The following is a 12,579-nucleotide window of genomic DNA, read 5'->3' as shown; positions in this document are numbered from 1 at the left end:
GATCAATGGCCTGGAGCGAAGGCGCAGTGCTGGAGAAGGTGCTGGAGGTCGCCTAGAGAGAGGGCCCCGGTTCTGGAAGTAGGCGAAGCAGTGAAGGACTGATAGCCGCCTTGTGGTGTTGATAAGCGCTGGCAAGTATTGTTGCTGCGGAGAGCTCACGACTGGAGCACAGCGCAGAGGTAGCTGGAGGCGCCTGGGTAGTGAGAGGCAAAAGTTGGCGCAGAGCAGCAGACGTTGGACTGCTGGGGTGGCCTATGCTAGTTTGAAGGTGAGCTGGGGCAATCCGTGGTGGAGTTACTGCTGGGAATTGTCAAGAGCCCGGGTGATCAGTGGTCTGGAACGCAGAGTGGACAGCGTGGCTGCAGAGAAGTGAGACAACGTGGGGAGTTGCCGCCTAGAGAAAGACTGCAGGTACTGTAGAGGGGAGCCAGAGAAGGGAGTTTTTGTAGGCAGTGACCGCCTTGGGTGTAGCTGCTGGGCTCTGAGAAGCAGCTACAGACAGGTGAAGAGGAAAGTGCAGGAGGTCACCACGACTGAGAGAGGCAAGGGTAAAAAGCTTGCAAGGGCTGGTGATTCGGCATAGCCAAAGGGAGCCGCCTAGGGAGCAAGCGAAGGGGGGAATAGAGCAGAGAGAGCAAGAAGGCTGGTGGGTAGCAAGGACAAAAAGAGTCTTACGTGTGGCGCTGTGTGAAGGTGGTCACCCAGTTTGCAAGAAAGGGAACAGGGAAGGTGGTGCCTGGGATAGAGAGGGCGTGAGTATGGTTTTTTGTGGATTTCTACCTCTTCTGGAGACTCAGGCCAGAGTTGTAAATTCTCTTGATTAGCTGTGGCTGGTGTTTGGTGATGCCAGAGAGTTCTTTTTTGTTTCTTTGTTTGTTTGGGTACAAGTTGTGACAACCAGATCTGAAATATAAGTCTTGTTTATGCTCTTTGGTCTAGTGTTCCGGTGTATTCATATGCGTGTGTGGAAGTGTGGCACCCTATAAGGGCGTAAACAGCTTTACCGCTTCCGTGCCAGCACCGTGCCGGCGATCCGACCGAGAGAAACTAAGACTGTCCTGAGAGCGGGAGAAGGCTCCATGCTGCCATGCATCAGTGATCCTCAGTGACATGCAAAATCGCTACCAAGCTGCAAGCTCCGTGCCGTGCACTGTAACATGACTGCCTCCCACCCTATCAGCCAGGTCCTCAAGCATGTTGAAGTCTCCCCCGACACACCAATGTGCGGCCTCTGGCAATGCACCCGTAACCTGGGTCCAGAACTCTGCTCTGGCACTAGCATGGTTGGGCGCATAGACGTTGAGCACGCCCAATAGCTCATCATGCATCCTCAGAATGACATTGTGTGCTCTACCAGGCACAATGATCCCTCGATCCACAATGGCCTGCCGCCATACATCTGCAATGACCATGCACACTCCTCCCTGTCCACCCAAAGGACCAAACCCTGCAGACCAAAAGGTGTCCCATCTACCACGCATCACCAAACCATATCTCCGGATCCTGCTCTCACCCAAGTGGTGCTCCTGCATCATCAAAATATCAATGCTGCCACCAACCAGGCATCTCTGAAGCTCCTGCCTCAAGCAACCACGATAGCGTATAAAATGTGCTCCGCCAAGGCCCTGTACATTCTGTGAGATGATCCTCATGGATGACCTGCTGAGGTGGATGCTGTCTCAGCCGTACGGCGGGCCTTCGCAAGCGGCTTGGATGGAGAGTATCCCCATCCGAGCGGCTGCGAATCCGCCCACCCGGTGTACTGCAAGAATCACGGATCAGGCGCCAGTGGCTGTGTCCCATGGCGACTGCCTCCCGCTCAGACAGAGCAACCTCGTGTATACATACATATCCAGGGTCGCATGCTAAGTCTGCCACTATGCGAACGACCAAATGACGAATCCCTGAGGCATCCACACTCCCGGGATCCAAGAAAAAATGAGCCAACTCCCATAGTCGGCCTATCACATCTGTCACCTCCAGATCGCTCACATGGTGAGAAAACTCAACTGCCTGAGTCTTCAAAGTGCTAAGAGCGAGCTCCAGAGTCCACTCCCGGTTGCATGGGCCACAGAGAGGGAACGAGAAGGCCACCGCTGAATCAAGTGCCTCCTCCCCGCGGGCCGGAGGAATCACTACATGAACTCTGATGGGTGCTGGCTCATGGGGGGCCTCTGCTCCAAAAAGCCGTGTGAAGGCATAATCAAAAGCCTCCGAGCGCTGTCTAGTGCCGACGCGACTCAGCCGACTGCGGATAGATGATATCCGTGAAGCCCGAATCGGCATGGTAAGTCACCTCTGCGGTGCTCGAGCAAGGTCGGTGCTCAGAGCCCTCTGGACTGCAGGTGAACGCCAGGGGACTGTCAGAGCCTCCCGGAGAGCTGAGGCGGGCGGGGGGGGGGGGAGGAGGAGGGGGCGAGGGGGTGGAGAAGGAGCCGCTGCCGAAACCGGAGCGGGGACGGGAGGAGGCGAAGGTGGAAGCGAGGCGGTAGGGGGGGACGGGGGTGGGGAGGGTGAAGGAGGGGGTGCTGGCATCTCCTGGTCCTTAGTCGTTGCAGGGGTCTCCTCCTGGAGTGGAGCAAAGCTGTTCCTCACGGGAACCCAGTGATGCTGAGATTGTGGCTGCTGCTGCAATGGTCTCTGGGCGTGCTGCTGTGGCTGTCTCCCTCGACGGCGCCCCTGTCGAGGCTGCCACTCCGAGGTCTCTGTGGCTTGAGCAGGTGTCCCGGAGGCTGCCTACCGAGCCGCATCTGTGGGCGGGCCATCAGGGGCCTGCTGCTGCGGTGAAGGTCGGGGTCTCCTACGAGGGCAGGCCTTGGCCAGATGACCGGCCTGCCTGCAAATAAAGCACTGGTTCGGGAGCCCCGAGAACTCCACTCTCTGATCAATCCATCCCCCCCTATCCTAGGTAGCTAAATGACCTTCGGAAGGGAGGAGATGTCAGACACCAAAACTCTGACCGAGGGTAGCCCAACTGCTCTGGCCACTGAAGCTGCTGTGGGGCCAGTCTCTAGCACCGAACCCACCAATGCTCCTAGCCTAGAAAGGAGCGGAAGGTACTCCCGGCGGAGTCCAGGGAAGAAAACTGTAACATGGAAAAGGCGCTCTCCCTGCTCGGCCGCTGCTGGGTCAAAGCCATGTTGCCAAGGTCTGAAGAAAGCCCGAGCAACCCCTGATGTCAAGGGGACTCATGGCTAGGACCTTGGCCACGCTCTGGGCTGTCTCGAACTCGAACTGGTAATGTCCACGGCCCAGTAGCTGAACGTCCAGGATCTTGCCCACATCTGCAAAAAGGCGGGCCTGGAGAAGATCCTGGATCTCCCCTCTGCTGAGGCGAGTGCCGACTATACGGCAGATGGTGGAATGAGCCTGGAGGCGTTCCACCTCTGCGGCGGGCGGCGAGGCTCGCTTCCTCTTCTGGTGAAAGAGAGAGCCTGATGGGGGTGTCCTCAAGGGCGGGCGAGGAGGCTGCGGGGGAGTCCCTCTAAGGCGGGGCGGGAGGAGCCTCCATCAGTGTCTGAAGCTATGTCGAAGGCGGAGCGAATGCGGAGAGTCCTACAAGAACCGAGCTGCACACAAAGGACGGAGGGGGAAGGCAGAAGGCAAAAAGGAAGAAAACCCCAAGGGGGACGAAAAAACCAAAAAAGGAAAAGAAGGGGAGGGGGGGGGTAAGGCGGCGAGGACAAAAAGCCCCTAGGGGGGAGGCGGCAGCAGCGCGAAGAAGGGGGGGCGGGGGGAAGAAGAGGTGACGGCGGCTAAAGGGGGAGCGGGGCGCTGAAGACAGACGGGGGGGGGGGGGGGGGGTGCGAAGGAGAGGAGCTGGATGTTGGGGTAAAGGCATTATGCCCACCCTTATAGTGTGTACAAGCCCATAAGTTATAGTACAAAGTACACTTAGTACATTAAAAGTACTAAGTGCACTATGTGTACTAGTGCAATATACATGTGTGATAGGGGAGTCACACACTCTCACTTGATGAGTTGACTTATCCCCACAACTCTCTCTCTCTCTCTCTCCCTTCTTCTCTGTGTATGTCTCCCACATGAAAACCTAACCCTAATTCTCTCTCCCATTCAACTGGTATCAGAGCTTAGGTAGCTGTCTTGATCCTCTCCCAGCGGCAAGTAGAGCTTATCCAAATTGTGAGGCTGTTCCATGTGAACAGTTTGAGGCTGCATTTCAGGCTGTGGAGCAGGTGCTTACAGATAGCATCTTCGGCCAGCATAGAACAGTGAAGCTTGACGGGCGGCAGGGACAAGTGCTGGGGTCGCTTCACACACCTCCAGTGCAGTTGCAGCAGCGCTCGCAGCAGGTGAGGAGCTAAACGCCGCCAGCAAGCAGGTCGACTAGGTGTCAGCGCTGGGCAGCAATACGTCGACTAGGTGTCAGCACTGGGCAGCAATACGTGAGCGTTGGGCGTAGGCTGGCTGCTGGGCGTTGTCGTGCCATGGCACGTCTATGATGTGAAACCATGCATATGAGGCCATTAAATGCAAATCCAGATGCATGGGATTAAGTGCCATGACTTGAGTCATTATATGATGCCTAAGTACATATGTTCATATTGTAAATGAGGTTCAATAAGACGAGCTGAGGCTGAGCCAGGTCTCGAAGCCTCTGTACATGAGTGTGGTGTGAATTATGGAGTTTTATGCTTATGGTAGACCTTGTAGTAGGGCATTGTCGGCATTGGCTATGGCGATCGCAGCTTTTCTTACTCTCGGATGATCCCCTCGTCTACAACGTTTCTGTCTGCAGCGGTCAAATCCAAGGTCACATCCAGAGATTAATAATGCCTAAAGATAAAAGCTGCCGCAGTTCAGCATCACAGAAAAGCAGATATCATGCTTACAAGCCACACTCAAGCCATGGTAAGGGACATGACTTGACAGAAGGGGATTCTTCACAAGGTTCCGCAGGGAAAAAGGATTGGGAGGATGCAACTTGTCCGGTTTGCATGGATTTTTCGCATAATGCTGTCCTCCTTTTCTGTTCCTCATATGATAAGGGCTGTCGCCCATACATGTGTAACACCAGCTACCGGCATTCTAACTGTCTTGATCAGTATCGAAAGGCCTATCTGGGAACACAGAAAACTTGTTTTTCGAGAGAGCCAGTGCCTAAAAGTTCCTCTGACCAAGCTCTAGATGCAAGGGTTGGGAGATTGTTGAACACCACCAATACTGAATCTGTTAGGATGGCTCAAAGAAGTGGAAGGAATGTAGCCATCAATGGACTAGGAGGAGCTACAGCCATGCAAGGTTTGGATCTCGAGCCAGCATCAGTGGATGCGGGTGAGTGCGCAGATGAACCTGAACAGTCTGGAGCATCTTCATCCTTTGTAAAAGGTGACATGGAGGGTCTATTTTGTCCTCTTTGCAGAGGCAAAGTGAAAGGATGGAAAGTAGTGAATTCAGCCAGGGAACATCTAAATCACAAGGCCAGGAACTGTGCACAAGAGTTCTGTTCATTCAAAGGTACTTATGAGGAGCTTCGTGTCCATGCTAGACGTGAACATCCATTGGCTCGGCCTTCTGAAGTTGACCCAGTTCGTCAAAGCGGCTGGAGACGTATACGCAAGGTGGTGGCTTGCGTGGCAAAAATACGAAGGATTTTTTTAAAAAGGGAATATCCGAATATTAAGCATGAAAAAAGGAGGCGCAGCGTATTTTCAATTTTGGAAATCCGTGTTTTTGGCTGCAAAAGGGAATGGGGACCGAATTCCCTGCGGGAAATAGAGGAAAACCAAGCAAACGGCGCATATTGAAGAGGGGGGGTATAAAAAACAGAACCAGAGCTGAAATCTACCAGAGATTAAAAGATCGTGATGAGGGCTACTGTATAGGGCATCCTGGGGTTTGAATTAAAGAGAAAATGAAGCGCTATCCAATGTCATGATCTTCAAAAATCTCACAGTATACAAGCGAAAATGATGTCAAAACCTTTACAAATGCTGATTTTGGCGCATACTGCAGTGAAGCAGAACATGGGAAAAGCGAAATTCATGAATTCGCTTCTTTTTTTTATTACTCTGAGATAAGTATTTTTTTTGTTTTGTTACTTACGATTTTCTAAAATCGTATAGCCTTTGGATAAAAACACTACTCCTTTAAGGTTTTGGAGAGTCTGGGAATAGGAAAGCATCAAAAATACAAAGAGTTTCCTGGGATTTAGATTTTATTTTGTAAAAAGCTACTTGGTTGGATTTTGGATTGCTAGACATGGAGTTTTCTAAAATCACATGAATATGTTGTACATATGCCATATGTCATCTTTTGCTTTGTGAGTTGTTGGAATCTGAAAGCAGGTTTTTATGAGATCAAGAGACATCTTGAAATGATGGAGTTGGCAATATATGAAATATGTGATGTGAATGGTCACATGTATATGGAAATCTTTTGTAGATTGTGTTATGCCTATATGTGATATGTTTGAGGCATTTGGAAAAAGAGTCAGGAGATCTATGCTTGGAACTGGTCATGCTCTTGACACACAATTTATGTGCAATCATCAAGCTGAATTTGGGATGTATTGAAGTGAATTGGCACATGTACATGTCATCAAAAATGGAGATGTCTTATGCTCCTTGAAGAGTTATATGTTTTGTTTCCTTGCTGGGATTTGAAAGCTACTCTCACAGCCAGAAGTCTCGCACTTTCCCAGCGATACCGCCCACGTCACGACAGCGTGAGCGAAGTGGTGAAGTGTGTCCCCCGTGAAGGCGAGCTCGAGCGGAGGCGACGTCAATAAAACATGCCTTGTCACGTGTAGCGCCGGCTAGGCAGAGACGGCGAAGGCAAGCTCGACACGACGAGTGGCTGGGCGAAATCGGGTCAGCCCACACTAGGCGAAGGCGTAAAACCACGCTTGGCTAGGTGTGCTGTCGAAGAGTTGGCGTCTCACGGTTGTTGACGCTGCCCAACCGAGTCGGAAAGAAGATCTTACGGGGACAATCGCCAACGAGGAGAGCTACGCAAGGAGCTACGCACCACTGCCAGCCTACGGCCCCGTGGAACTCCTCGCCTATCATTTTGTCTCCACCATTTCTGCAGCAGCACCAAATTCAGCAAACCCCCCTTTCCTGCAACAAAAAAAATCAGAAATTACAAGGTATTCTGCTTCAATTTTTTTTTGGGATTTGCAATTGAGCAAGTACAATCATCAATTGAGCAGGTACAGGTGCCGAATTGCTCAATTTTTGAGCAAAATTGGCAAAATTAAGTGACATTGGTCACAATCAGGATCAATTTGCAGGAAATTGGATGTCGAAATTTAGGGCTTTTGATGTAATTGTGCAATTAAGCATTCATACATGCTGTATGATGTGAGAAATCGCACATTCGGGCAAAATTGCAGCAAATTGCAGTGCAAATCAAGGGGCTTTTGTGCCGATTGGATTGATTTGCATGCAGGCAATCGCATTTGATGCTTTGGGCAATGTGTTGATGCCTGACAAGCACTCAATGTGCCTGTAAATCAAGGGGCTTTCATGTATTGGATGTATATGTGGCCAAGGGGAAGCATCGTGAACACTCTGGATGCCTTCATGTGCGTTAATGTACCATGTATGATCAGAAATTGATCTTAAATCAAGGGGCTTTTCAAGATTTTATGCTTGTTGAGCTTGGCAAAGCAACAGGCAAGACTTTTATGCCTTGAATCCTCAGAAATCAGCTTGCAGTCAAGGAGCTTTTGCCCAATTTCTGTTCGGGACTGTTGTATGCAGTGTTCGGGACTGTAAAAGTCTGATTTTCACTCATTTGGACAGCCAGGAGAGCATTTATTGCTACTGTACCTACTGGTACAGATTTGGTACAGCTTTGTACAAGTTTTGGCATGGCTGTACACTGATTTGAGTGAGGAAAAGGCTCATTTACAACTGCTGTACTTGCCTGTACAGGTTTGGTACATCACAGGTGAGCACTTGGTACTGTTGTACAGTACTTTGGAAGGGCAACAGAGCACATTTAAGGTGCTGTCCTAAATCTGCAGCAACCAAATTTTGGTGATTTCATCACATACAGTGGGAGAAAAGTTGCATTTGTGCTTCCGCAGTGGGAGATAAACTTTGGGAGAACAACTGTGAGCACTTTGTGTGCTTTTGGTGCAGTGTTTGCACATTTTGCAGGGAGTCAGGCATTGACAGGTTGCATATTGCTATGGCAACCACAGGTGAGAGCTCTTCATTGCTTCACATCAAGAAGCTTGAAGACTCACATAACTATGATATTTGGCAAACCCAGTGCTATAATGTGTTGCTCCAAAAGAAGCAGCACAAGCCTATCAAAGAAAGGGGTGTAAAGCCCGCTTCTCTTACTGCTGAAGAGTGGGAAGATATGGATGAGCTGGCAAGATCTGCTATCATGTTGTCTGTGTCAGACTCTTTACTTTTCAGCATTCGTGAAGAGAAGACAGCTTGGGGAATGTGGCAGAGATTGCAGGACTTGTATGCCCAGCAAAGTGCCTCAAGCAAAGTGTATTGGTTGAAGAAACTCATAGATCTTCAGATGAAGGAAGGGGCGTCTATGACAGCCCATCTAAATGAGTTTAATGGTATTGTCAGCCAAGTTATAAATCAAAAGTTGGCAATGGACGATGAGTTCAAAGCCACCTTTCTCTTATGCACTTTGCCAGAGAGTTGGGACACATTCAGGACAGCCACTAGCAATTCGAATGCTGTGCTGTCATATGCAGATGTTGAGGGTGCTCTTCTTCAAGAGGAGATGAACAGGAAAAACAACTCTGTTGGAAAGTCCAATGCAATGAATGCACGTGGGAGATCCCAACAAAGGGGTAAAAGCCAAGAACAGGAAAGGAGCAAGTCCCGCTCCAAAAAGGACTTGGAATGCCATTATTGTGGCAAGAAGGGACACATCAAAAAGCAATGCTACAAATGGAAAAATGATCAAAAGGAAAAGGGAAAAGGCAAAGACAAAGACAAAGATGAAGCCAAAGATGTAAAGCCAAAGGGCAAAAGTGGAGTCAAGATTGAAGAAGTCAATGTGTCACATGCAGGTGACAGTGAGGATGAGGTCCTATTTACGTCTTCACTTGATGCCCATTCACTTCTTACAGGTGGTCATGGTATGCACTCATGGATCATTGATTCAGGTGCCTCCTTTCATGTCACAGGTTGCAGAGACTTGTTTGTCAGGTATACTGCTGGCAATGAAGGAGTAGTTTATTTGGGTGATAACCATGCATGCAAGATTCTTGGCAGAGGTGATGTGAGACTTGTGTTTTCAGATGGCTCACAGCTTATGCTCCATGATGTCAGGCATGTGCCTGTGATCAAGAAGAACCTGCTTTCTACTGGACAGCTTGATGATGCTGATTATGTTACCACATTTGGTAGTGGAAAGTGGAAGATTAGTAAGGGCTCACTGGTTGTTGCCAGAGGCTCTAAGGTGGACACTCTTTATTTCATGCATGCTGGTGTTTGTCACCATGCTACTGTAAATGCAACCGAGCTGCCGGAAATCTCTATGTGGCATAGCCGGTTGGGACACATGAGTGTCAAAGGAATGGAGCAATTGTCTCGTTTGGGTTACTTGCCTTCTCTAAAGTTTTCAAGTTTTCAGTTTTGTGAGCATTGTATATATGGTAGGCAACTACAGTGCCCCCACAAGAAAGCTCGCTCTTGGACAGAAAGATGCTCAGTTAGAGCTTGTGCATACAGATGTATGTGAGATGCCTCAGCTTTCTTTGGGAGGGGCAAAATATTTTGTGTCTTTTATAGATGATGCCACACGCAAGGTGTGGGTCTATCCTCTTCGTCTGAAGAGTGATACATTCTCAGTGTTTGAGAAGTTTGTTGCTCTTGTTGAGAATAAAACGGGCAAAACACTGAAGGCTTTGCGTTCCGACAATGGTGGAGAGTATATGTCCAAACAGTTTCAGGACTTTTATGATGCTAAAGGCATCAAGAGGAAGCTCTCTACTCCTTATGATCCTCCACAAAACGGGACAGCAGAGAGGATGAACAGGACCATTCAGGAGAAGGTCCGTTCTATGTTGTCACATGCTGCGTTACCTCATGGTTTTTGGGCTGAAGCTGCTATGACAGCCGTTCATCTTATAAACAAGTCACCTAACAAGAGGCTTGGTGGAAAAGTGCCAAAGGAAGTATGGACAGGGAAGCCTCCGTCCTACAAGGTTGCGTTGCGTACGTGCAGATACGCATGGAAATGCGCACCAAACTTGATCCTAAGTCTCACAAATGCATATTCCTAGGATATGGTGACAGAGGTGAAATGGGGTATAGACTTTGGGATCCCGTGAATAGAAAGATTATACGCAGCAATGATGTCATTTTTGATGAAACATGCATGTATAAGGAGCCTGCAAGGCAACAGGAGCCTAGCAGAGTCATCTTTGATGATGATGGACATCATGGACAACAACCAAGGGCTGTAAATCAGCCATTACAGCAACAAAACCAGCCCTTAAATGGTGCTGAAAATGGTCCAAATGGACAGCCAGAGATGGCAGAAGATATCCCTATAGATATACCACAGTTAGAGGAGATACCGGGCATGATTTTTCAGCCTTATGGCATGGAAAGGAGCCACCAATAGGTGATATGCAAGCTGGACAGCAACCTGCAAATGATGGTCATTGGGTACGGAGGTCCACAAGACCATCCAGAGCCCCTGACAGGTTTGTTCCAGGGGTTGACTACTTGATGCTTACTGACTGTGGGGAGCCCTCATGTTATAAGGAGGCTTTACAGAGGGCAAACAAGGCTCTTTGGGAGCGTGCCATGAAGTCAGAGATGGATTCTCTGCACAAAAATGGAACATGGAAGTTGGTGCATTTGCCTGCAGGCAAGAAGGTTTTGCCATGCAAGTGGGTATACAGGCTCAAAGTTGCACCTGATGCAAAGCCAAGGTACAAAGCCAGGTTAGTAGCCAAGGGCTTCAAGCAGGAATATGGTGTGGACTTTGATGAGATCTTCTCTCCAGTGGTCAAAATGACCACACTTAGAGCTGTATTAGCTTTGGTTGCTCATGATGATCTGGACTTGATTCAGATGGATGTGAAGACTGCTTTTCTTCACAGTGATCTGCATGAAGAGATATATATGCAACAGCCAGAGGGTTATGCAGTAAATGGAAAGGAGAAGCTTGTATGCAAGCTGAAAAAGAGTCTTTATGGGCTCAAACAGGCACCAAGAGAATGGTATCATAAATTTGATACATTCATGAAATCCCAAGATTTCAGGAGAAGTGACATAGATCACTGCTTGTACACCAAGAAAGCTTTGGATGGCAGTCTATTGATCCTCATCTTGTATGTTGATGATATGTTGATTGCCGGGAAATCTCGTAAAGTGATGGATGCCTTGAAGAAGAGGCTGCATCAAACCTTTGATATGAAGGATTTGGGTGATGCAAATCACATTTTGGGTATGCGGATACTTCGGGACAGAAATCAGCATGTGTTGTATTTGTCTCAGAAGGAATACATTGGCAAAGTCTTGCAGAGGTTCAATATGGACGGGGGAAAGAAGACTAGTACTCCTTTGCCTCCATATGTGAAACTCAGTGCTATGGACAGCCCACAGTCAAATAGTGGCAGGGCTGATATGGCCAAGATTCCGTATGCTTCAGCTTGTGGCAGTCTCATGTATGCCATGGTTGCTACTAGGCCGGACATTGCATTTGCAGTGGGAGTGGTTTCTAGATACATGGCCAACCCTGGCAAGAAGCATTGGGAAGCAGTGAAAGGTGTCATGAGATACCTGAAGGGCACACAGGATATGTGCATATGCTTTGGCAAACAGGATGCATTAGTGCATGGTTACACGGATTCGGATTATGCCGGTCATCCAGATAACCGGAAGTCTACTACCGGTTATGTGTTTACATTCACAGGAGGTGCTGTGTCATGGATATCCAGGATGCAGAAGTGCACAGCCTTATCTACTACAGAGGCCGAGTATATTGCAGCCACAGAGGCTTGCAAGGAGGCATTATGGCTATCTCGGGTAGTGGTTGATTTGGGCTATACAGGTGATATTCCATTGTTGCATTGTGACAGTCAGAGTGCCGCAAAGAACCCTGTCTTTCATGCAAAGACGAAGCATGTGGATGTGAAGTATCACTTCATCAGAGAGGTGATAGAGAACAAGCAAATTCAGCTTGTTAAGATTCACACAGATGACAACCCGGCTGATCTGTTGACAAAGAGTTTGCCTCCGGAGCGGTTTGCTCATTGCAGACACTTGATGGGCATTGGATGAGGCCAGTTTCAGTCTTGATATGGCCTTGTATATTATCATGTACATGCTGATTTTTTTCTTTTCCTTTACTTAAGGGCACTTTGCCTTTAAGTGGGAGGTTGTTGGGGTAAAGGCATTATGCCCACCCTTATAGTGTGTACAAGCCCATAAGTTATAGTACATAGTACACTTAGTACATTAAAAGTACTAAGTGCACTATGTGTACTAGTGCAATATACATGTGTGATAGGGGAGTCACACACTCTCACTTAATGAGTTGACTTATCCCCACAACTCTCTCTCTCTCTCTCTCTCCCCCTTCTTCTCTGTGTATGTCTCCCACATGAAAACCTAA

The 12,579-nt window shown here is 48.7% G+C and overlaps 2 protein-coding genes across 4 annotated transcripts in view; one reads left to right on the top strand and one right to left on the bottom strand.

Annotated features, from left to right (window-relative positions):
• Nucleotides 1–12,579, bottom strand: part of LOC147614439 (glycolate oxidase 1-like) — a 90,005-nt gene that overhangs the window by 34,668 nt on the left and 42,758 nt on the right. The window lies entirely within an intron of this gene.
• Nucleotides 4,679–5,768, top strand: LOC147614440 (uncharacterized). Its single transcript, XM_086780347.1, has one exon. The coding sequence runs from the start codon at nucleotides 4,794–4,796 to the stop codon at nucleotides 5,766–5,768; it is 975 nt and encodes a 324-aa protein (XP_086636473.1). The 5' UTR covers nucleotides 4,679–4,793.

The sequence above is a fragment of the Cibotium barometz genome, chromosome 42 (genome assembly GCF_041138505.1).
Source record: "Cibotium barometz isolate CiBa-2024 chromosome 42, ASM4113850v1, whole genome shotgun sequence".
NCBI classification, from domain to species: Eukaryota; Viridiplantae; Streptophyta; class Polypodiopsida; order Cyatheales; family Cibotiaceae; genus Cibotium; species Cibotium barometz.
The sequence above is the reverse complement of the archived record's forward strand: the minus strand, read 5'-3'. Positions and strand labels throughout refer to the sequence as shown.